This window comes from Rhinatrema bivittatum, chromosome 4 (assembly GCF_901001135.1).
Source record: "Rhinatrema bivittatum chromosome 4, aRhiBiv1.1, whole genome shotgun sequence".
Lineage (NCBI taxonomy): Eukaryota > Metazoa > Chordata > Amphibia > Gymnophiona > Rhinatrematidae > Rhinatrema > Rhinatrema bivittatum.
The window spans coordinates 217,604,745-217,627,655 of NC_042618.1; the positions used below are offsets into that span (position 1 = coordinate 217,604,745).

A 22,911-nucleotide genomic window follows, 5' to 3' on the forward strand; every position below is an offset into this window, starting at 1 on the left:
AAACATACTTCAAGGTTTGTTTTTATCTGTTTCTTGAAATTGCTTATATATTTCTGTTCTTGCCATATACTACGATGTTCTGTTTAAATTCAATAAAATACAAAATATTTAAAAAAAAAAAAATTTAGAATGTCTCTGAATTATCTGCAAGCTCGTCTGCATGATGAGACTTCTCCAGTGCATAAAGTCCCTCTATGCAAACAATATATAAGCAATCAGTTTGAGATGGTTTATAGGTATGCTTTCCATGGTGCTTCCTTCTATAATAAACTAACAAGCATATTCAGTGTTGTTAGCCTATTTTCTTGTCTTTGTTATCCAACAATAGGCTCAAAACTGAGAACAAAAGATGAAAACAAAATACAATCTGGTGCATATAGAGAGAGTAAACATATTACAAGTCCAAATTATAAAAGAAACTTATCACAATAAATTCAGATATCAGTGAGATATTGAAGCACTAGGTGATAACATAGCTTGATCAAGACAATAAGCAATCTACAAAAATATATTTTATTTCTGACCAGCGCACCAGCTTGAAACATAAGTTAACAGCACCTGAGCCTCATAAGATTTATTTAGCAGAGTTTCTTACCTGTAACAGGTGTTCTCCAAGGATAGCAGGATGTTAGTCCTCACACATGGATGATATCATCAGATGGAGCCCAGCACAGAACTTTGATCTCAAAGAACCTAGAATTTTCAAACATTCCCAACTGAGCATGTGCAGCTGTAGTCACTCTGCCCCTTAGGTAGAGTCCCTCAGTCCATGATATAGCTAATACGTGGAAAATAACTCCAGGGGAGGCGGGTTGGTTTCGTGAGGACTAACAGCCTGCTGTTCTCAGAGAACACCTGTTACAGGTAAGCAACTCTGCTTTCTCCGAGGACAAGCAGGATGGTAGCCCTTACATATGGGCAAATCCCTAGCTAGAGGCTGTCTGAGCAGGACAAAGCAGGAAACTGCAATGTGCTGAAGCACTACCTATCCCCCTTTTGCCTGTGAGGCAGCCGATCTACAAAGGGTCCAGGCTGGGGAAGAGTTGGGTTCTACAAAGAAAAACTATATAATGACCAAGACCCAAACTCCTCATGCATAGCAGGGGCACCTAGAGCAGAGGAGTGATGAGAGAGTGTGAGCAGAAGCATACTCCGCATCACGGAAAACTTTACAAGCAGGGCTTCGGATCAGTAAACCCAGACAAATGACAGTGGGCCTAGAACATCATGGATACAGGAAAAGCTTAGAGATGTAAACAAGAGAAGGACTCTTGGATGAAGTCCGCACAGTTTCCTTCAGTGTTAGAAGACAACCGAAAACCCAGCTGGGGCCCGAAAAACTCCCCAGAAAGAAAATGCAGTCCACTGACATCAGGAGGACAGAATGTCTCTACAGCAGTTTGCCCATGTGTAGCTGATAGGCACAATGGGCAGAAAGCCCAAGCAATGCTTGGAGAATAATCAGCACAACGGCAGGACCTAGGACAGACCTTACATGCCAAAGCACCAGACCTAGCTGACCATGCAGGACAGAGTCAAGAGTTTCAGGGGATAAAGGCAAACCCTGAATCAGATGCTAGCCCAAACTTCCGAGCAAGCTCTCTGCATCAAGCATCCGCACACCACCGCATGAAGGCTCAAAGCTGAAACCTCAAACAGCATCTTAAGTAGAATCTCCAGTTTCTGATCCTGGATATCCTTCAGCGTGGCCGAACCTGCCACCAGGATGGTAGTCTTCTTGGTGGTCGTGGAAACCACTGCATCCACCTTGAGAATCTTCCACGACTCCAAGGTCTGTTCTGGCAATGGATAAAAAAAAACTTAGCCATAGCCCTAGCTACCTTCAGGCCTGCTTCGGGAGCTTCCCAGTCCCAATCCACCAACTTCTTCACCTTCTTAGGCAACAGAAAGGCCTTAGGGAATCCCCATAACCCCTCCAGGACCAGGTTTACCCCCTTGTTATCCAAATCTTCCTGTGTGACCTTAATCCCCAGCTCATCAAGCACCTGGGGAATTAGCCTGTTCTGGCTCAGTCCTTGTTGTCGGGGGGGAGGGGTGTGTGAAAGTCCTGGATTCTTCACCCCCTTTGGTTCCCTGGCAACCTCAGTGCTCAGCCTCCTGTCAGAAGCATGGAAATATTTTGATTTTATTCCTTTTCATGGTCTCTGAAGTTGTTTGCCCAGCTCAAACCTACAGAACAAGTGGACCACCCGAGGATTGTCACCATCCACGATCTGAACCTTGTCCGGATCCTGCATTGGATCCCCCAACACACTAACAGGATCCCGGTCCGGATTCTGCATCGGATCCATCGGACTTCCCTGCATCTGATCAGGGTCATCTGTCTCATCTGATAGGTCTTCCTTCACCGTGACTGTCTGAGTCCCAAAGACCACAGGTTCCCTCCCTATTTGGCATGCCGCCGATCCATAGGCCGCCCAGGACTTCCTGGGTAAAGGCCTCTTTGTCCCTACCTTCCCTTCCTGGCTAAATAGGACTTATGGAGGAGTAGGACAAATTTTGTCGAAAAAGCCACAGGATCTGAAGAACAAGGGTCTTTGTTCACATCCCCCTGAGTCTCTTCCCTTGCCCTGCCACCAGTAGGGTCCTGCTCAGTGGGAAACAGCATGAGAGGGGAGTCCCGAGGCTCTGAAACAGCAACCTGACTCCCAGCACGTGCAGACAAAACGGCCGCTGGCTCCTTCGAAACCCCCCCCCCCCCCCCCATCCCCCGGTCTCCAGAACCGGCCCAGCCGACTTCGTGCTCCTTCCACACCTTGGGGCCCAGACCCTCCGGAGACGCATTTCATGCAAAACAAGGTTGAACTTTGCTGAGCCCGTTTCGATCCGAAGCTGCGACAAACTTTGCCACGCCGCGAGGGAGGTGGCATGTTCGGGTCTAAAAAAATAGCCCCTGCCAACACGAACCATCAGTGGCGTGTCAAGCGCTGAAAAGGCACCTGGCCCCGTCCAGCCCCACTCACCCTTACCTGCCTCTTGGCAGAGAAAGAAGCCAGCCCCTCAATTGCAGTCTCAGCCCTACTTTTGCTGCTGTCTTCCTGATTTTTTTTTTTTGGGGGGGGGGGGGGGTTAGCTTAAAGAAACAAACAACTTCAGAGACCATGAAAAGGAATAAAATCAAAATATTTCCATGCTTCTGACAGGAGGCTGAGCACTGAGGTTGCCAGGGAACCAGAGGGGGTGAAGAATCCAGGACTTTCACACACCCCTCCCCCCCCCCCCGACAACAAGGACTGAGCCAGAACAGGCATCACCATCCCCCCATTCGCCCTGCTTTACCTGAGAGAAGGCCCCTAATACCTCAGAGAGCCGAAGTCTCCTTACTCTTCTTTTCTCTCTTTTTTCTTTGAAAATCCAGACTACAGGTTTGCACTTCTACCAAATGCTGGAGACAAAAAATACTGAGAGAGACTGCAGGTGGCACTCTTGGTTATGTAGCAGTGGCTCAAAGTTTTTTTCTCCTCTGCCTCCATCTGCTGGTAGGGATGCATAACACCCACTTGCCTGTTCATACCTCAGATCAGTCCAGACATTTTTTTTTTAAACTATGGCTCTACCAAAAGCCTTCTCTGACCAAATACAGTTACATCAAGTGAGGTGCTCAAGTTTTAGCATGAGCCTCCATACATGTATATTCGATATGCAATCCTGAGGTGACAAAAAATGTACCATACCAGAAAGAGTGACATCTGCTTGCTCCGGGCAGCATGTTTTAGGTCAGTGAAGGCATCTCGTCCTAAAACTCTATCAGGAACATTTAGGATATAGGCCAAGGCTAGATCATTCTTGGAATTAACCATCAGCTTTAGGTAGGAACAAATTATTCTCTTCACAGATAACAGCAGCTGTAAAAAGACATCCATAATCAGTATAAACAGTTTTATAGTAACATTCTGCCCTTAGAGTAACTAACCGTGGCTATTGTAAAATTGTTGTATTTACTGGTAGAGGCCTGATATACCTTTAAATTATCAGCAATTTCACTATATCCCTACACTAGTCACTGGGCCCAGTAATATACATGCACAAATACAATTGGCCTGGCTCTTAACAGGTGCATGTTGCAATGCTTAACATTCCTTAACCCACAACAGTTAGCATCTATATGATCATACCTGAGAATTCTCTGGATTTAGCCTGGAGACTCCAGATATCTAGACAAAATTATTGGGTCTCCAGGCAGGACCATAAAATCTCCGGAGGGCACAGGTGCTATTTCTTACTTTGCCGTGCGCCATGCTGTTTCCTCTCGGCTCCTTTAACTTCTGGCCTATCGGGGGATTGGGCATGACCAGGTGGGGGCTGGTCCAGCTGGTCACATGGGCTCCCGTTTTGCATTGAGGCTCCACTCTGCTGTGTCCCGCACTGTAGTGGTGAGCAAAGCAGAGCAGGCTGCACAGGGCAAAAGCAATCGATGGCGACCCAACCTGATTGCTTCAGTGCTTTTTCCTCCAAAGCTGGTGGCTGGTCTCACAGGCACCAGGTAAGCCAGCATGAGTTTCGACCATAGTGGGAAGGGAGTGGAGGTGAGAGAAGAGGTAAGTGACAGAGGGAGCAGCACAAAGGAAGGAAAGGGGGTGAGAATGAAGGGGAAGGAAGGAGCAAGAGTGAGAGGAATGGAGGAAGTGACAGGAAATGGGAACTCAAAAGAGGATGTGAAAGAGGCAAGAGAAGGGGTGAATGAGTGGGAATTCGAAGGGAGCTCTTACTTCTCCCCCGCTCTCTTTTTTATATCCACTTTGTACTCCCATCTCACCTCCACTCCCCTTCTTTCCGTACATTAAGAAAAAAATAAAAATAAAACATAAGAACATAACATAAGAACTTAAGATATGCCATACTGGGTCAGACCAAGGGTCCATCAAGCCCAGTATCCTGTTTCCATCAGTGGCCAATCCAAGTCACAAGTATCTGGCAAGTACCCAAATATTAGATAATTCACAAGCTACTTTTGCTTATTAATTACCATCATAGCAGTATATGGATTTTTCCTCTAGGAACTTATCCAAACCTTTTTTAAACCCAGATACAGTAACTGCGTAGCCACATCCTCTGGCAATGAATTCCAGAGCTTAACTATGTGTGGAGTGAAAAATAATTTTCTTTGATTTGTTTTCAATAAGTTACTTGCTAACTTCATGGAGTGCCCCCCTGGTCCTATTATCTGAGAAAGTAAAATGAAGAAGAATGCCCGTTTGTTGGGGGAGGGAAGAGAGAAAGTAAATTGTATCACTGTACCTGCCCCCCCCCCTCACTCACTAATCTAGAGAAATCTGAGGGTGAGCCGAACTCAAAAAGTTCCCAGGTATGCACATATGCCCTCAATCTTCTGAAGGCGACAGACAATATTGAGGCAGAATGCTGGTTCAAATGGGATTAGTATTAAAAAAAATAAAGTGCCTCTTTTGCCCCGTGGTAAGGTGATGAGACTGGAGATTCAAGGATTAACGTTTAAACACAGAACTAGATTTACTTGTAAAGGCAAGTTTGCTTACTGTACATGGTGTTTTCCCATAGATAGCAGGATGAATTAACCATGCTGTCTGGGGACATCCTCAGGTGGCCCTGAGGCGGAGCTTCTCCTAGCAATCACAGGGCTTTGCTCTGCGTGCGAATTCCAGCTCAATTACCATCTTCTCCTCAGTCTGTACCAAAGCGGAAAAAAAAACAAAACACACACACTCATCCGGAGTGGATGTCCAGGGAGGCGGGTGGGTCAGCATGGCTAATTCATCCTATCTACGGAAAACAGCATTTATGGTAAGCAAACTTGCTTTTTCTCCCGTCAATAGCAGGGCTGAATAAGCTATGCTGTCTGGGAGTCCCCAGCTAGAGTTGAGCCTTGCATGCGGGCGGTGTTGCAGTGTCCACTGCTATGATTGAGACTGATGGCTGAGAGACTAACCCGTCTTAACATGGACAGCCATGCATGTTAATTACGTTGAATGGTGCAGCACTGTTAATCCAGTGGGAGCACTGAGAGGAGGGGGGTCACCTTGCTGGTGGCTGAAAGGAATCAAATTTTGCTTGGGAAATTTTTATTTTATTTTTTTAAGTATTGGGGCGAAGTTAACTATTGGGGATTATTATTTGGTGTGTTTGTGCTTTTAATAGGTCAGTAAGGCATCAAATAAATAGAAGTCAGACTGTCCCCATGGAGGGAGAGAGGCAGACAGAGCTCCAGAGTCTCAATACGTGGATGAGACGATGGTGCAAGGAAGAGGGATTTCATTTTGTAGGGAACTGGGGAACCTTTTGGGGAAGGGGGAGACTTTTCCGAAGGGATGGGCTCCACCTTAACCAGGGTGGAACCAGACTGCTGGCGCTAATCTTTAAAAAGGAGATTGTTCTAGTTTAAAATCTGCTCTAAGGGGAAAGCAGACAGTCGCTTAGCAGCACATGGTTTGGAGAGAGGTATCTTCAAAGGATACTAATGATGCATTAGAATTAGGGCATCCCGACAGTGAGGTTCCAATAATAAGAAAAGTAGTCCAGGTGCCTGTAACTAAAAACTCACCTGAGCTAAAAAATTCTAACTTATCCCTATCAATTAGAAAGCAGAATGAAAATACAAACAAAGAGACACTTTGAAATCTTTGTATGCTAATGGCAGAAGTCTAAGAAGATGGAAGAAATTAGAATGCATAGCAGTGTTCGGGGGAGGAGCCAAGATGGCGACCTAACGCAGACATTGCTCTGTCGGCGCCGCAAAGAAGTTTTCTTTTCCTTTTAATATTACCTTCCGATGCCACCTAAGTGAAAGGGGAAAGTCAAGTCTTTTCCCTTGGAGCCTCTTCCTCTGTCTGGGCAGCCAACTATTCAGCAATGCCTGGCTGCAGCTACGTATTTGGGGACTGTGGATCCAGCTGCTGTGTGGAGCGGAGAGCAGCTCACCACAGCTTCGGAGGAGGTGTCTTTGAGCCCCCTTGATGTCCGACCACCTCAGTCTGTATGGGAGAGGCTGCAGCAGCTTGTCGTACGGAGTACCGGAGAGGTTTCTTCAGCAGCAGACACCAAGGGAGCAGCTGCGATGCATACCCCCCCCCCCCCGTGCTGGAACTGGGAGTTCAGCCGCACCCTTGCCAGGTGAGATGCTGCAAGGGGTGAGAGGTGGTGAAGAAAGAGAGAATGATAGTGGCTACGGAGAGAGCCATTTTTTCAAACACAGAGACCATCTGTGGTAACCCTGGAATCATTATGGGACCTTGTTTCAACAATGGGTAAAGCTTTCACCGAGTGCTCCTCTAAGATTATTGCCTTGTCACATCAAGTTGAGACATTTTGTAAAAATCACACTTCAATATCAGGATAGTCAGAAAAAATTTAATCAATTAGAAGAACTGCATAGTATTAGAGGAGTACAAAGTTCTCTAATTCAAGAGAGCGGCCTCTTGAATAGAAGAGCAGAATTTGTTGAGAATAGATTGAGACACTTGAACCTTCGTTTTCTGAACTTTCCAAGGGTTGTGGGAAAATTGCCACGTTTTACCTTAGAGGTTTTTTTCTTGAAATATTGGAGTTCTCTTCTGATGCAATCCCCCCCATCTCCCCTTGGATAAAAAGTATATTTTTTACCAGCTGGCTCAGGCTTTCCAATCTAAGTGCCTGCTGTCGATGTGGATAATCTTACAGAATATCATGAGTCATCCAACTACGAAGTGGTGGGAATGAGCCACTTTGTTGGTTTCGTTCTTAACGGAAAATGATTTGAGTTCCGTCATGAAGAAGTATTTCAAGAAATCAAACGCGCCATTTACGGGACAGTCTGTAAGATTATTTCCGGACTTGGCTAAGACTACACAAGAAAGAAGGAAGGGATTCCTAGCTTTGCGCCACGATATCCTACCCTAGGGGCATCCTTCTTTTTGAAATATCCATGCAAATGTTTAGTCAAGTACAAAGGAGATTGTTTTGTGTTTTGTTTTTCACCTGAGCAACTTAAGAACTTTATTTTATTTATTTAGTATTTTTATTATACCGGCATTCATGACAGGCATCACATCATGCCAGTTTACATTTAACAAGGGGTGAAAAACACAGAGATAATATAATATACAATACAAAATACAATAAACTTTAACAGATGCGTGGTTAGAAATATTGCAGTTATAATAAAACAGGGAAGTGCACAACTGGGAGCAGAAAAGAAAGAAGCAGAAAGAGGTTAACCGAGAAAGCAATTATTCATCCATTGTACCTGAAGACTGGAGGATAGCTAATGTAACCCCAATATTTAAAAAGGGCTCCAGGGGTGATCCGGGAAACTACAGACCGGTTAGCCTGACTTCAGTGCCAGGAAAAATAGTGGGAAAGGTTCTAAATATTAAAATCACAGAACATATAGAAAGACATGGTTTAATATAATAAACTCAGTACGGCTTTACCCAAAGCAAGTCTTGCCTCACAAGTCTGCTTCACTTTTTTGAAGGAGTTAACATATAGATAAAGGTGAATTCACAGATAAGCAATTAAAAAAAAAAAAACAATGAAGGATTGGATCACTTGGTGTTTTCACACGATATGTTTAAAAATATGGATGGAGGAGGTCCGTTTATGATTATAATATAACTGTATCACCCAGTGGGGGTTTATGATACCAATATATGAAACATTCCTCTTCTCATAAAAAAAATAAAAAAAAATTTCTGTGACTACAAAAAGTTTTTTTGAATGCCAGCTTAAAATGTTTCACCCAGCATTGGGGTAATTAATATTATATAAATTGTGGTAAAAAAAATTGTTTCAAGAGGGGTTTGAGATTGGTTTATTGAATCATCCACTGCTATAAATTCTAATTCTCCCATCTTACTTCTTAGACTTCTGGCATTAGCATACAAACATTTCTAAGTTTGTTTTTTGTTTGTATTTTCATTCTGCTTTCTAATTGATAGGGATAAGTTAGATTTTTTTTTAGCTCAGGTGAGTTTTTAGTTACAGGCACTTGGACTACTTTTCTTATTATTGGAACCTCACTGTCGGGATGCCCTAATTCTAATGCATCATTAGTATCCTTTGAAGATACCTCTTTCTGAACCATGCACTGCTGAGCGACTGTCGGCTTTCCCCTTTGTTCTAGTTTAAAAGCTGCTCTTTCCTTTTTAAATAAAAGAAGTGAATACATTGCGAAATCTAATTCAATAGTGTTCTCTTTGCTACTGGAAGACCATGAGCGTTAGGATTGAAAGAAACAAAGGAGTTGTGAAGTCCTATTTTCAGCATGTATCCTATGTTTGTAGTATGCTAGCGCCCTTTTACAGTCTAGTGTATGCAAAAGGCATTCTCTATTGTTGCTGTGCAGTTTCGGGAAAAATGATGGCAGCGTGATAGTTTGATTCAAATGAAATGCCGAAACTATCTTGGGCAGGAAGGAAGGGCGAGTTCTGATGGTCACCTTGTCATGGAAGAATTGCACATGCAGAGGATAGTGACCCAAAGCTTACAATTCACTGATGCGCCTGGAGTAAGTTAGCGCGACCAGGAATATCACCTTCCAGGTCAAATGTTTCATGTGGCAACTGTCCATAGATCGAACGGTGGGAGCATGAGCTGTTCTAGCACAAGGTTCAGACCCCAGGGAACCAGAGGCCTGAGGTATAAAAGTTCCTTCATGAAGCGAGAGACCAATAGGTGATTCGAGACTGGGAGGCTGTTGGGTGGAAGGTGATAGGCTATGGAACTGATGTGAACCCGCATTGAAGATATCGCCAATCCAGACTGGTAAAGTGTGTGTAGATTATCCAGCAGGGATTCTGGTTAACAGAACAATGGGTCTAACTCATCTGATTTGGCACCAAGCCGAATAATGGTGCCACTTGAGCTGATAATTTTTCGGATGGAATCCTTGCGTGAAAACATTAAGACATTTTGGACAGCTGATGACACACCAAGATGGCTCAGTGTTGTCCTTTCAGCCTCCAGGCTGTGAGATGAAGTAAGGATTACATGGGATGTAGCAGTGTCCCTCCATTTTGAGACAAGACATCTAAATCTCTCCCCCAATGGTATAGGAGGATCTACTGACATTGGAACCAGGTAAGTATACCAGGGTTGGATCAGCCATGCCGAGGCTATGAGGATTAGGTTGGCGATGTCTTTGATGCATTTTCATATGGCACAAGACAGGAGCTGAACTGGAGGGTAAGCATTCAGAAGGCTCCCTGTCTGTAGGATTAGGAAGGCATCCTGTGCGAATCTCTGGACTCTGAAACATTGAACAGAATCTGTTGACTTTCCTGTTGATCACTGTTGCAAACAGGTCCATACTTGGGGATACTCCAATGGGCGAAGATAGTGTTCATTACTTTCTGGTTCAGTCACCACTTGTGTGGATGGAACATTCTGCTGAGGTGATCCGCTTTTGAGTTCACTATGCCAGGGAGATAGGTGGCCTATAACGAGACTGCCTGCTTCTCCGCCCATTCTAGAATTTGAAATCGCCTCCCTGCAGAGTGTCCAGGAACCTGAACCTCCTTCCTTGTTTATGTGCAGTAAACATTTGTTACGTTTACCGCACGTAACCACACAGCAGCTAGTTTCAGCTGTTATGTAGCTATGTTGGCCGTTGTTTATCCTTATATGTACCCTAGTATTAAGTTTATCTATCCTCATGCCTTCTTCTATCCCTCCCGTGCACCTCTCCTCACACCCCCAGTTTTAAGACCCCTGTTTTTTTGTAACTGATATTTATTTATTTATTTATTGTTTTTGTTATACCGAGTTTCATGATAGGCATCACATATCTTCCCACTTTTTTTCCCTAGTTAATTGTAAACCGGCATGATATCTCTGATGATGGTCGGTATATAAAAACCTACAAATAAATAAATGTAAAAAATGGCCACCTGGTTATCCATATGTACCATGACGTTCTTGGCTCGTATGTGATTGGCAAAGGAGAGAATTTTGCATCTCTCATAACTCTAACAGGTTTACCTGCTGAGAGTGCGCCATCACCATCCATAAGTCCTGCGTCTATAGGTGGTTGAGATGAGCTCCCCACCGCGTGTCGGAGGCAGTTGTGCTGAGAACGAGCTCTTGCATCGGTCTCCAGAACTGGGCACCTTCTGTCAGTGTAGCTGGAGACAGCCACCAGGCTATATCTTTTTTCATGGCCTGGGTGAGATGCACTGTGTCAGACAATAGTTGAAAGAACTGTGTCCATTGAGTTTAAGCCCCACTGCAGACAACACATGTGTAGGCGGGTGTGAGGGACCACATATATGGATGCTGCCATATGTCCCAGGAGAGTCAGGATCTGGTGAGTCGAGGGCTCTACACAGGCCTGCAACTGTTTTGCCAGGGCGCTTTCCTACCAGAGGACTAAAGCCCTGTCCTCTGGTAGGAAAGCTTTCCCTTTTACCGTGTCTATATGTACCCCGATGAACTGTAGGACCTGTGTTGGTTGGAGGCTGGACAGGAGCCCAAGGAGTTCAACTAATTATGTTGTATTCCAACAGTCTTCAACTGAAGAAAGCTCCATGCACGAGTAGGGGAAATTCTGAAATAAATTGAAGAAGTTAATAAACATGTGGATAAAGGTGAACCGGTAGATGTAGTATACCTGGATTTTCAGAAGGCATTTGACAAAGTTCCTCATGAGAGGCTTCTAGGAAAAGTAAGTAGTCATGGGATAGGTGGCGATGTCCTTTCATGGATTACAAACTGGCTAAAAGACAGGAAACAGAGAATAGGATTAAATGGACAATTTTCTCGGTGGAAGGGAGTGGACAGTGGAGTGCCTCAGGGATCTGTATTGGGAGCCTTACTTTTCAATAAATTTAAAAATGATCTGGAAAGAAATATGACGAGTGAGAATCAAATTTGCAGATGATACAAAATTGTTGAGTAGTTAAATCCCAAGCAGATTGTGATAAATTGCAGGAAGACCTTGTGAGACTGGAAAATTGGGCATCAAAATGGCAGATGAAATTTAATGTGGATAAGTGCAAGGTGATGCATATAGGGAAAAATAACCCATGCTATAGTTACATAATGTTAGGTTCCATATTAGGTGCTACAACCCAAGAAAGAGATCTAGGTGTCATAGTGGATAACACATTAAAATCGTCGGTACAGTGTGCTGCGGCAGTCAAAAAAGCAAACAGAATGTTGGGAATTATTAGAAAGGGAATGGTGAATAAAACGGAAAATGTCATAATGCCTCTATATCGCTCCATGGTGAGACCGCACCTTGAATACTGTGTACAATTCTGGTCGCTGCGTCTCCAAAAATATATAATTGCGATGGAGAAGGGCGACCAAAATGATAAGGGGAATAGAACAGCTCCCCTATGAGGAAAGACTAAAAAGAGGTTAGGACTCTTCAGCTTGGAGACGAGACGGCTGAGGGGGGATATGATAGAGGTGTTTAAAATCATGAGAGGTCTAGAATGGGTAGATATGAATCTGTTATTTACTCTTTCAGATAATAGAAAGACTAGGGGGCACTCCATGAAGTTAGCATGGGGCACATTTAAAACTAAATCGGAGAAAGTTCTTTTTCACTCAACGCACAATTAAACTCTGGAATTTGTTGCCAGAGGATGTGGTTAGTTCAGTTAGTATAGCTGTGTTTAAAAAAGGATTGGACAAGTTCTTGGAGGAGAAGTACATTACCTGCTATTAATTCAGTTGACTTAGAAAATAGCCACTGCTATTACTAGCAATAGTAGCATGAAATAGACTTAGTTTTTGTGTACTTGCCAGGTTCTTGTGGCCTGGTTTGGCCTCTGTTGGAAACAGGATGCTGGGCTTGAATGACCCTTGGTCTGAACCAGTATGGCATGTTCTTATGTTCTTAAACTTGAGGAAGGCAGCCCTTCCAGTGTTCTATCACAATGATGGCTAATTCAAAAGGATAAAAGGCAGTGAGTGACTGGATAGATGTGTGGCTCAAAGCAGCAGTGCCGCAGCGTAAGGAAATTTGCAGTTTTGGTTCTGTACCATGGTGACGGTGACAGATTTCAATCCCAGCACAGCGCCGCTTGGGAGCTTGGTAGTTGCAAGTTTCCTTACGCTGAGGCACTGCTAACTTTGAGCTGCACCTATCCGGTCACTCCCTGCCTTCTATCCTTTTGAACTAGACGTCACTTTAGGTCCGGTCTGCCGCCATGATTGTGAAAGAACACCATAAGGTCCGCCCTCCTCAAGTTGAACTGATAATTTATTTCAGCATTTCCTCTACTTGTGCATGGAGCTTACTTCAATTGAAGACTACTGCAATACAACATAATTAGTTGAACTCCTTGGGCTCCCGACCCTTACAACGCAGCCCTTGTGGCAAAAAACTGTCCGTGTCAGGGGACTGAAACTTTCCTGTATGTTATGAATAAAAGATTTGGAAATACTTAAAAAATACTCCTAACGACTGATCTTATATAACCATACAAACCGCTCTCAAATTTGATGTACCTTTAATGGGATATTTAAATACCACCTGCTCAGTCATCTTCTTCCAACACAAGCTATTTTGCCAATTATTTCTATAAAATTGTATAAATTAAAGATGGCATCGTCTTTACCTTTGCTTTATCTTTATTGTGCCTATTACTAGGGGTTGAAGGTATAGCAAGCATGGGATCTTTGTCTTCTGAACAATGTGAATCACCAGAAATAAATGTCAACAGTTGAATCTGTAACAAAAAAGGACATCAACTATATATAATCAAACAGACCTGAAACCAAAATAGAGTTGTGATTTTCATTAGCGAACTACAGTTAGACATACAAAATATTTATTTTATTTATTTCTTTTATATACCGACATTCAATCGAGATATCACATCGGTTTCCAGATAACTAAAAGAATAGGGCGAGATCAGCCCTATTTTACATTATAACATGGTAACAATTATAACAGAAGTACATGGAACAATAGATTATAGTATATAACATATATACAAATATATAGTATATAACATATGTACATAAATGACTTGTTGATAAAAATAATTTGGGATTAATGATAGTAGGAAGGGTTGAGAGGAGGGAGGAAGGCAAACATCTAACCTGAAGCCAACTCAAAAAAGCACAAGATTACTATAATTCAGGGGTGAATGTCTCTTGTTTTATTAAATTTTTAAAAATGCCTTACTGGAGATAACGTGATGTCAGTTTCAGAGTCCAGTGCCATGCACTTTTGATATATATCAATAAGATCCAACATATTGCTGCTCTTCAGAAAAAGATCATAAGCTTTCCTTCTCTCTACATAATTCTCTGGTATTTCTGCATCTTCAAGTCTCAGGTCCAATTTATCATGGAGCAAGTATTTCCAAGTTGCCACCACATCACTGAGCAAAACTGTAAATTCTCCAGTAAACTAAAAGAAAATAAATACAAAGTGAAAAATAAGTTACTAAAAGAAAAAAAAAAAGGCTAAAAAGTTAAATCTAGTACACCACATCTTCCTACTATATAGAGCAGAGTACTAGAATCTGGGTCTTGGTTGCATTAAACCCACAACACTTGTATCTCTGAAATTGCTTGGCCTACATTAAAATCTGTTGTAATAGAGGAAACAAGATTTAAAAAACAAACACAAAAAAAAAAAAAAAACAACAACCCACAAAACACAAGAATTTCTGCTATCACTAAATCAGAGTATGTGTTTTAAAAAGATGAAAAATTAAAAAATTGTCCTTATCTACCAAATACAGATTTGGTGGTAGATCACCATATCCACTGAGTATAGAAATACCAGTCTTGTGAATTAGAGAAAACAGATTGCTTGCTAACTTTCACATAAGATTCAGGTGCTTGTTACCCCTTCTCTCTAATACATCTCACTTGCAGTCGCTGCCTCTTCCTCCAGTGACAGGCACCACTGGACATATACTGGGGCTCTTCCTTTATACCTCCGAGACAAGTTCTCCTCCAGGGAGACAGACTGTGCATATATTGTACCTCATCCTTTACATTGCCAGACCATACGTGCACCTCTCTGTAAAAGGATATTTGCTCCAGGAGTAGGTGATGTAGAACCTAGAAGGACCACTGGTTATGAATGCTATCCAAACAAGTTAAAAAGGCCACATCAGAAGAAAGTTAACATTTCTCAGGTGTATCCATTATCATGCCTATATTCGTATTTTGCAGAACTGGTTCTAAGAAACATATTCCAAAACACAGACTATCCAGTCAAAAGAAAGCTTTATCATGCTAATCTCCGCAAACCCTTGATCTTCTGAGAAATGGTTTGACTGTATTAAGAAGAGTTTACATTGGTGTTATAAAAACATTTTGAATCCAAAATAAAAAAAAAAAAATGGCTTCCTAGATATTAGTTTCCCTATCAAATCCTGACCATGAATGCATATTTCTTTATTATTCATAAAAAAGGGACCAACCAAGTCATGTGATTTTGCAGTAAGACCACAAAATGCTTTACTTAGAGAACATTCTAGTTGGCAAATGTTTGAAGGAAGCTCCGGCAGGGCGCACTGTTAACCCGCGATTTCGATGCGCTAGCTTTACCCCTTATTCAGTAAGGGGTAATAGCGTGTTGAAAACACGCGTCCAACCCCCCGAACCTAATAGCACCCGCAACATGCAAATGCATGTTGATGGCCCTATTAGGTATTCCCGCGCGATTCAGTAAGTAAAATGTGCAGCCAAGCCACACATTTTACTTTAAGAAATTAGCGCCTACCCAAAAGGTAGGTGTTAATTTCTGCCGGCGCCGGGGAAGTGCACAGAAAAGCAGTAAAAACTGCTTTTCTGTGCACCTTCCAACTTAATATCATGGCGATATTAAGTCGGAGGTCCTGAAAGTTAAAAAAAAAAAAGAAAAAAAAAAGAAAAATTTGAAATAGGCCTGCGGCAAAACCGGACACTCAATTTTGCCGGCATCCGGTTTCCGAACCCGTGGCTGTCAGCAGGCTCGAGAACAGACGCTGGCAAAATTGAGCGTCAGTTGTCAAACCCGCTGACAGCCGCCGCTCCTGTCCAAAAAGAGGTGCTAGGGACGCGCTAGTGTCCCTAGCGCCTTTTTACCGCCGGCCCTAATTTAAATGACTGAATCGCACGCACAGGAGAGTGGGCGCTCGCCCGCTCTCCCGCAATTTTTACTGTATCGGCCCGAATGACTGCAAATAAATTCTCACACTAAAAGCAATACAGTCAGCGAGACTTAGATGATATATGTAAAAGCAGCAGCAAGTGACTGTCTGCAGGACCCCTCTGCTACTGCAGTTACTCAGGCATTAATATTAACAGACTATTGCAATTCCTTATAATCTAGGCTTACCCATATCCTCTGTTCAACCACTCCAACTTATCCAAAATGCCACAGCTCGGATATTATTTAACACAAAGAGACCACATCACTCCCGTTTTATAGCACCTCCACTGGCTACCCATCTCTCACCGCATTACATACAAGATTTTAATAATAATTACAATCTTCTTTATAATACTAACGCAGTCTGGCTCTGCTCATTATTATGAATTTACAAACCAACAAGACAACTTCGATCGATCGATGAACAAATGTATCCTAGAAGTACCATCCATAAAAAAAACAGCAAGTTTAGCAAACGAGCATTCTCTGTTGCAGGTCCCATCCTTTGGAACTCTATTCACAACCAATAAGAAAGAGTTCAAAAAAATCCCTTAAAACCTATCTTTTTACCTTGGCTTATAAAAGGAGTTGAATTTTAAAAGAAACGTTTCTGCTCCCTCAATGGACTTCTTTTGTTAGTCAGCATTGTAAATGTAACATATGCTATGTTTTACTTGTATTGTTATTTTAAATTATGTATGTCTAGTTGTAAACCGCTTAGATGGTCAGAGTTCTGCCCAATTTGCAGTATTTATTTATTTTTTTTTTTTTATTTAACATTTCTTATATACCGATATCCGTTCGCACATCGTATCGGTTCACAATGAACATAAAACTTTGGGCATTGCCCTTACATATAACACATAAAGATGGTGAACTCAGTAACATATAGATAATCTTCGGGAGGAGCCCTTAGATATAACAAGCATCAATGGGGAGATGCTGATTATAATAATTATAATAATTATAACTAGAACTATATACATGAAAGTGCACAGTACAGAATCAGCAGACATAAAGGCGTTCATACCAGGATATCAATCTAACAATTCACATGGGGGTTTATGTAATAGGGGGTGAAATGGAGTAGGCTTGCCGAAAGAGCCAGGTTTTAAGTTTCTTTTTGAAAATGGGGGTATAAGTCTCTATTCGAATATCATGAGGCAGTGAGTTCCATAATGTGGGTGCGGCAAGAGAGAAGGCTCTGTTAATAGTAGAGGAGAGTTTAAAAGATTTGATAGAATGGGCATGGAGTGTTCCTTGGAGTGCTGGGCGGGTGGGTCTATTGGAGGAACGGGGTGAGATGGGGGGGTTAATCCAGTTCAGGTTAGAATTTACTAGACTCTTATGAATGATCGAGAGTGTTTTGTAAAGAATTCGTGACTGTATAGGGAGCCAGTGTAGTTGAATAAGTGTGGGGGTGATGTGGTCTCTTTTTTTTGTGTTTGACAATATCCGAGCGGAGGCATTTTGTAGGAGTTGAAGGGGCTTGGTGTGTGATGCAGGAATGCCGAGTAAGAGTGCATTACAGTAGTCGAGCTTCGATAAAATAATAGCCTGGAGGACTGTGCGGAAATCGTTGAAGTGTAGTAGGGATCTGAGTTTCTTTATTGTTTGAAGTTTAAAATAGCAATCCTTTATTATGGATTTGATGAATGGTTTGAATGAGAGGTGATTATCAATAATAGCTCCTAAGTTGCGAGTGTGCGAAGGGAAGTTGGTAGCTGAGTAAGCAAGAGGGATGTCAGGGAGTGGTTGTCTATTCGATATGATTAAAAGCTCAGTCTTGTTAGAGTTGAGAGCAAGGTGCATGTCCTTTAGGAGTTGGTTGATTGAGGAAAGACAGGATTCCCAGCTATGTAAAGCAGTTTGGATGGAGTCAGAGAATGGGAAAATGAGCTGAACGTCGTCAGCATAAATAAAATGTTTGATATGCAGGTTAGTGAGAAGCGTGGTCAGGGGAAGCATGTATATATTAAAAAGCGTAGATGAGAGTGAGGAACCTTGGGGTACACCTTGGGGAAGACTGATGGGCTCAGATTCATTATTGTCCATTGAGACAGTGAAAGAGCGATTCTGGAGATAAGATTGAATCCAATCAATGGCCTTGCCTGTGATCCCAATATTTCTGAGAATGTTGAGTAGGACATCGTGATTGACTGTGTCAAACGCAGCTGAGATGTCAAGTAATGCGATGAGATAGGAGGATCCTGAGTCGATTCCTTTGATAAGGGTATCGTGTAGGGAGAGGAGCAGAGCTTCAGTGCTTAAGTGTTTCCTGAAACCATATTGGGTGGCAGGGAGGATGTTGTTCTGTTCAAGGTGATCGGAAAGACGTGAGTTCACTAGCTTTTCAAGAACTTTAGCTAGGAGGGGTAGATTGGACACCGGTCTGTAATTAGAAAGAGTGTTGGGGTCAAGGTTGGATTTTTTAAGTAGAGGTTTCACAATTGCTTGTTTCAGAAAGTCTGGGACGGTGCCATGCTCTAGTGAACAGTTGAGAATATTTGAGAGGGGTTTGGCGATCACATTGTGTATGGATAGTAGGAGTTTAGAGGGGATGGTTTCAGAGGGGTGAGTGGATGGTTTCATTTTCTTTAGTATGTTCTCCACTTCAAGGGAGGAAGCGGACTCAAACAATGAAAGGGAGACTGGAGAGCTGAAATTGGGAAGACAGATATTGAGGTTATTGTGCGAAAACTGTGCTGTGATGGAAGATACCTTGTTTTTAAAAAATAGAGCTAGTTCGTTGCAACGATTTGTGGAGGAGTTAGCTAGTTGTTGTGTGTGTATGGGAGAGGTCAGGTCAGCAACCATGGTGAAAAGGGCCTTGGGGTTGTATTGCAGACCATTTATTTTTTTGGCGTAGTAATCCCGTTTGGAATGCAGGATGGAATTTCTATATTCATGCATGCGTTGATAGTAGAGGGTTTTGGTGGCAGGGGATTGGTGTTTGCGCCAGGACCTTTCGGAGGCTCTGAGTAGGGTTTTGAGATTTCTGAGGAGAGGTGTGTACCAAGGTTTTCTATTTTTGCGATTGGGATTGATAGTCTTTGTTACTAGGGGGCAATGATTATTGGCAATGCTGAGCGTACAGTTCACCCAGGAGGAGAATGCATTATCTGGGGATGAAAGGTCAATGTGTTTGTCTATGTCTGAGCATGCAAGAGTGATGGTTTCTACATCACAGGGTTTGCGAAATTTGAAGGATATGGGTTGACGGGGCGCAGACAAAGAGCTTTGAGGAAGTGAAAGAAAGGTCTTGATCAGGGAGTGATCAGACCATGGTACTGGTGTACACAATGGTGGACTGTTCACACTGATGGAGGAGTTGATGAAGATCAAGTCAAGGGTGTGGCCAGCTTTGTGTGTGGGGGAGTTTACTATCTGTTGGAAGCCCATAGCTTCGAGTGAGGACAGGAAAGCTTCACAGGCGGGTGACTGTGGTGAGGTATCCACGTGCAAATTGAAATCTCCTAGGAGGATCGTGGGAAGGTCAGGTGATAGTGCGTTTGCGAAGAATTCGATAAGGGGTGATGAATCTTTCTCGAGTAGACCAGGGGGGGTATAGATGAGACATAGTTGGAGTGATTTTGACTTGAAGAAGCCAATTTCATATTGATGTGGTATGTCACATTTATGGGCCAAGAGCTGGAGGTCTTTTTTTACAGCTAGGAGTAAACCGCCTCCTCTCTTCTTTTTCCTTGGGATTGAGAAAATATCATAGATATCTACGGGTAATTGGTTGATAAGGGGGGTGTCCTGTTGTTTGAACCAGGTTTCAGTGATAGCGCATATTTCAGGATTAGAGTCTGTGAGAATGTCTTGTAGAAGATGGGTTTTCTTTTGAAGAGATTGTGCATTAAATAGGATGATGGACATAAGAGATAGGCTAATGGCTTGAGTGCGAGTGATAGTGTGTATGGGGATGAGTCTTCTGTTTTTTTGAGGGGTTTTGTGGTGTGTGGTTTGCTGCGTGGATAAAAGGTGGTTGTATGGGTGGATTTCTGTTTGATATGTTACGGTACAATGTCCAAGGAAAGGAGGCATTGTTGCACGGTGGTGTAAAGCTAGTAATAGGGTTAGGGGGGTACAGGAGTGATGGCAAAAATATGACAAAACAACGAGGAGCAAACATACAGGTACATATAAAAAGGTAGGGTATCAGTATGTTTGCAATACAACAATGCGGTAGGGATATGCAAATGACAAAGCAGGCTAAAGTAGTAGTGAGTAGCAAGACTAGCGGTGATGGTCTTGGAGAGGCCAATTCAAATGTTAAGCTGAGTAACGGAGGGGGAATGGGGATAGGGGGGGTTAGGAGGGTAGGGTAGTGTATAGCTTTAGCAGAGAGATGGTATAAATTTCATAGCTATATCGTTAATGGCTCATACATACAGCAGGCTTGGGTACTTCACCAGAATCATTTTGGGCTGGTCGTCTGGGAATTGGTGCTGGGCAGGAACGATGGTAGTTGGAGCCGGTTAGGTGCCGCATGGACACAAATTATAATTCCTTCTTGGGTGCCTAATGGGGCTGCTCGAAGGGGCGCTCAAAGGGGCAGGCCCCTTTGACGCGCTCCTTAGGCGCGTGACGCTCGGCGCGTGACGCCTAGAAATAGATTGAGTTTTATAGAGGAACAGTCTCCTTAGTCGCTCTTCTCGGACGTCATCGGGCGTGCGACTGACTCGTGGCGGCTATGGGAAGCAAGGGGAGGCCTGCTGAAGGTAAGTAAAAATCGGGTGCTTGGTCGCGTCGAAAAGCCAGGTGGCCGGTGCGGTGCCGTCGGAGGTAGGGCGAGAAATTAAGGCCTTACCCCGATGGGTCCTGCGCCGGCTGCGCGGCCCTTCTCCCAGCGCCTACAGGATCGTGCAGTATATAAAAACTTTTAAATAAATGAAAATTTAAAAAAAAACAAAAAAAATGCGCCTGCCTTGTAGATACACTGAGGCAGTATCGCCTAACTGAAGAATGCAAGCAATCATTTAAGTAGCGAACCATGCAGAATTGGCAAGCAGAAATTCTTGCACTAAGCATGGAGCTCTGTAATACTTTTTTTTTTTTAAACTGAAATTGTCCAGCAATCTGGGATCCTTCCTAGGTAGGGGTACCAAGAAAAGAAGAATATTTTCTGTCTTTTTAAGAGCTGACTCCACTACAACTGACTGATGAGGTAGTTATACCACTTCATATGCTGGATGTCAAAAGATCTGCATTTGAGGTAGTTTTGAAATTAAGGGCACTATGGAACAAATGGGATCTGGTACCTCTATACTATGCTTTGTTCCCACAATCTGGATAGTGACACTGCCCTGGTGATTGGCAGAGGTAAGTGATTACATCCTCCTCTGTCCCAGAGGGTAAAGTCTAAAACAATTGTGGCCCGGTGCATAGATCATGGAGCAGCCTGTTCTGTCTCCCAAAGTATTATTGGCATCTAGGTCTTATGCATAGATGGCTTTATATAAGCGCAAAACATTGGCATATGTGTCTAGGGTGCCAGGCCTTGGAGAAAGATATAGGCTGCATTGATGGCATCCACTGATGCTTTTTTGACACCAGATGCACTACCAGCTCCATCATCAAGGTTTTTTTTCTTAGTTTTTTGGTTTGTACAACCCTGAGAACTTAGCCTGTTCTTCCAACAAGAGCAAACTTTTAGAAGAGATACTGTTCAACTATACACCCAGGGAACATGAAGAGGATTGACTGATTCCTCAGAGTCTTATCCAGTTTCTACATTTTCTAAGCCTGGAATTTTTTTTTTTGTTATTTATACTTTATTAAATTTCTTCAATGACAATATCATGAAAAAGAAATAAAAAATATGTAACACAACCACAATGAAAATACTAAATATCAATATAACCGCAACAATCATTTGTTTACATTTCACATAATAGGGGGATGAGGCAATTATATATACTTATTTATATATTATTTACTAATAATTTACCAATCTTAATAAAGATTAAAAATTATTAGACCAACACATAATAGGAAGGAGAAATAACTTACTTCTTATTGACCTTCTATCTCGAACTAAACCTGTGATTTATCTAACAAAAAAAAAGTCTCCAAATGGGCTGGATCCACAAATCAAAATTTCTTCCCTTGGTAGGTTACTTGACATCACAAGGGAATTTAAGAAAAAAAAAAAAGTTGCACCAATTCCCACTACTTGATTTTTTAGTGAAAGAAAATACTTTCTCCTTGCTTGCGTGGGCCGTGCAACATCAGGAAATATTTGAATCCTATGCCCACAGAAAGATACACCTTTTATTTTGAAGAAATTCCTTAAAAAGTGTTATCCTTATCCTGTTCAGCAAAAAATGAAACAAAAAAAAAAAAAAAAAAAAAGAGTTGCTCTTTTATCAATTACATCAATAGATTCCTCCAAGAAGGTAGAGATACCTAAACTTGGAGGATCTTCTATCTCTATATTCTGCTCATTTCTTCTAGGTCTTACAGTGAAATAAAAAAATCTTAGAAACTTTTGGAAAATCCTCCTCTCTATATTGTAAAATTTCTTTCAGAAATTTTTTAAACATCTCAAGTGGAGATAACAAGCGTGTCTGTGGAAAGTTTACCAATCTTAAGTTCTTAGATCGCAACAAATTTTCCAACCTTTCATTTTCTTTGTGCAAATTTAAACTATCCTGCCTAAATACATCTGAGAATTTTGTATTAACTGAATCTTAGAGTTTAATACAGTTCTCTTTTTCACAATTAACAATTTTTGTCTCATGCTGAACAACTGAATTAGTATTAGCTTTAATCACAGCGGATAAGGACTTATTCATTAAGGAAATATTATCTATTTTGGATAT

General features: G+C 42.3%; 1 protein-coding gene across 6 annotated transcripts in view; it reads right to left on the minus strand.

Moving 5' to 3' along the window:
* PARPBP (PARP1 binding protein) overlaps positions 1 to 22,911 on the minus strand; it is a 106,465-nt gene that overhangs the window by 62,688 nt on the left and 20,866 nt on the right. For all 6 annotated transcript variants that reach the window (XR_003856407.1, XM_029599693.1, XM_029599692.1 and 3 more), the window contains exons 3-5: positions 14,114 to 14,341; positions 13,542 to 13,652; positions 3,696 to 3,866 (exon numbers count right to left, since the gene is read on the minus strand). Coding sequence is in view for 5 of the 6 variants with exons in the window: in XM_029599693.1 (XP_029455553.1) it covers positions 3,696 to 3,866; positions 13,542 to 13,652; positions 14,114 to 14,341 (510 nt within the window). In the remaining variant the exon portion in view is untranslated. The remainder of the gene's footprint in view (positions 1 to 3,695; positions 3,867 to 13,541; positions 13,653 to 14,113; positions 14,342 to 22,911) is intronic.